Raw genomic sequence first — 2,609 nt, forward strand, 5'->3', positions numbered from 1 at the left:
TGTCCTCTGGGCAACACACGTGTGTGTGGATGGTACTTCCCATTAACCAGGCAGGGCAAGTTCTCCCTGGGACATGAAAGCCCCCAGTGGACAAGATCCCCAACTCCCTTCCCTACCTGAGCGCTCCTTCCTCCACATCACAGCTGCAGCCACCACAGTTCCAGTGAGCACAGCTCCAAGGAGAACCAGGCCAGCAATGGCGCCCACAGTGAGGATGGAGAACTGAAAAGGGGGCACTGGAAGGGAAGGGAAGATCATACCCTGAGCCCCAGACCTTATCCTGACCCTCTGAAGGTCTCCAGAAGTGCTCCTAATGGCCCTGAGAACAGCCTCTGTGCCCACGTCCCCCTCCTCACCCCATCTCAGGACTTGGGGCTCCAGCAGCCCCTCATGCTGCACATGGCACGTGTATCTCTGCTCCTCTCCAAAAGGTACCACCAAGGCCGCCCACTTCTGGAAGGTTCCGTCTCCCCCAGGCCTGGTGTCCACCAGCTCCATCTCCTGGGTCAGGTCCTCCCCATCTCGCTGCCAGGTCAGGGTGATGTCCGCAGGGTAGAAGCCCAGGGCCCAGCACCTCAGGGTGACCTGATGCTCAGAGGTGGGGTGGTGGGTCACACTTGTCTTTGGGGGATCTGAGGTGGTAAATCAGAAAACTCACTTTGTTTCCTTCATGGACACTGAAGAAACCTCATGAGACCATCCTCACAATGGACAAGACAACTGGTGTGGCAGGAAGAAGCATAAAATGTAAAAAACAGGCTAATCTGGGGGAATCTATGAGCTTCTCCTATTCCTTAGAAAGTTCTAGAATGAGGATGAGAACCCAGGGTAGGATAAAGCAGAGGGAGTGGAACACAGACATTTTACTCCTGACCTGGGTGGAAGGTGAATGACACAGAAAAGCAGGAATCGCATAACTGAAAATGTTCTCAGACCAGAAACAAGACTGACAGAGAAACTCGTGGTTCTCAAACAGGCCCCTGGTCAAAAGGACCCGGTGACGTGTGAGTCAGGGACTGTCTGTCTTTCTCAGGAGAGACTGGATCCCTTCACTGTTCTTCAGGAGAAGCCGGAGTCTCTGGGAGTCTCTCTAGTGCAGAACATGAACCCCAGGGGAGCCCCCCTCTCGGGACTAGAGAGAGGACTCATTTCCCGCAGTGACTCCAGGCAGGGGGGTACCGGGAGGCCTCCAGGCCCCTCTTACCCGTGCGCTGCAGAGTCTCCTTCCCGTACTCCAGGAATGTGCGCAGCCACTTCAAGCACTTGTCCTCCACATAGTTTCTGAATCTCTCTGCCCTACCTTCCTCCTCCCACTTGAGCCGGGTGATCTGTGCGGCCATGTCCACAGCGGTCCAGGAGCGCAGGTCCAGGTTCAGGGCCAGGTAATCAGCGCCATCATAGGAGAACTGAAGGTACCCGCGGAGGCGGCGCCAGTCGGGCCCCACTTCGCAGCCAAACATCCCCTGGAGGGTGTGAGAGCCTGTCCCAGGCCCCTGTCACCCCGTGATCATCCCGCGGTCACCCCGACCTCCCGCCCCACGCCGTGAATAAACTAAACAGAATGAAACGGGGTGAAAGTCCCGCGGGCTGTTCCCGGGCAGGTTGCAGAGAAGCCTGGAGGGGGAGACCCTGAGCGACCCCCGTCCGTGGGGATGGGGGTGCTGACCCGGCCTGGCCCCGCGCCAGCTCACAGGTCTTGCTCTGGTTGTAGAGGCCGCGCAGGAAGTGCAGCTGCACTGGGGACCACTGTGCCTGGTCCCTTAGGATCCGCCTCTCCTCCTCCCACACCTCCTGACCCAGCTGCTCTGCCCAGGGCGCCTGTGGCTCAGCGCTCTGACCCGGGGAGTCGCTGTCGAACCGCGTGAACTGCGTGTCGTCCACGTAGCCCACGACGATGAAGCGGGGCTTCCTGAGGCCGGGCCGGGACATTGTGGTGTCGAAAGTCCTCAGGGAGTGGGGGCCTGGGGGCGGGAGGGGAGACCCGGGCTATTCTTCTCCCCTTGGGGGGGCTCGAGTCCCAGGGGGCGCCCACGAGACAGAAAGTGGGTGAAAGACGAGTGAGAGTGAAAAGCGGCTGCAGGACGAAAATGGCCGGACTCGGGGGCCAGAGGAGGCTGGGGTCTCGGGGGACGGAAAGGGGCCAGGACGGGGCGGGGTCGAGGTGGGGGGACAACTAGGGCGGCGGCGAGCTCGCGCCTTTCCCACGCCCGCCCGCGCCCTCGCTCCCGCCTCTGGGAGCGCCCTGTCCCCTCCCGACCCGCACTCACCCGCCCGGGTCTCCCTCGGGGCCGCGGCCACCGCGAGCAGGAGCAGGAGGGCTGCGCCCCGCATCCCCCGGGACGCGCCCCCACCGGGGCTGGGGAGACGGAGTCCCGGTGGGCGGGCGAGGGCTTTGGAACGGGAGCCGCGGGGCTGCTGATTGGCTGCTCTGGAGACCTCCAGGCAATGGGGAGTGAGCCCTGGGGTGACTCACCAGTATCCAGGAAGGAGGACCCGCCCAGGCTGTGAGAAGTGAAACTGGGGAGGTGAGGAAGCCCTGACAGTCACCTTTCAGCCCCAGACAGGCCCTGGGGACTGAGACCTTGAGACCCACACCCTGAGACCCTCCT

General features: G+C 61.8%; 1 protein-coding gene across 1 annotated transcript; it reads right to left on the bottom strand.

The window, feature by feature from the left end:
- Positions 1-310: 310 nt before the first annotated feature.
- Positions 311-2,331, bottom strand: LOC119258435 (class I histocompatibility antigen, Gogo-OKO alpha chain-like). The gene is made up of 5 exons (XM_054701154.1): positions 2,268-2,331; positions 1,692-1,961; positions 1,205-1,480; positions 363-632; positions 311-330 (listed from the first exon to the last, which is right to left on the bottom strand). Exons 1-5 carry the CDS (start codon positions 2,329-2,331, stop codon positions 311-313), a joined length of 900 nt encoding a protein of 299 aa, XP_054557129.1.
- Between the last annotated feature and the right edge of the window lie 278 nt (positions 2,332-2,609).

The sequence above is a fragment of the Talpa occidentalis genome, unplaced genomic scaffold (genome assembly GCF_014898055.3).
Source record: "Talpa occidentalis isolate TD23 unplaced genomic scaffold, MPIMG_talOcc4v2.1 talOcc4.41, whole genome shotgun sequence".
Classification (NCBI taxonomy): Eukaryota; Metazoa; Chordata; class Mammalia; order Eulipotyphla; family Talpidae; genus Talpa; species Talpa occidentalis.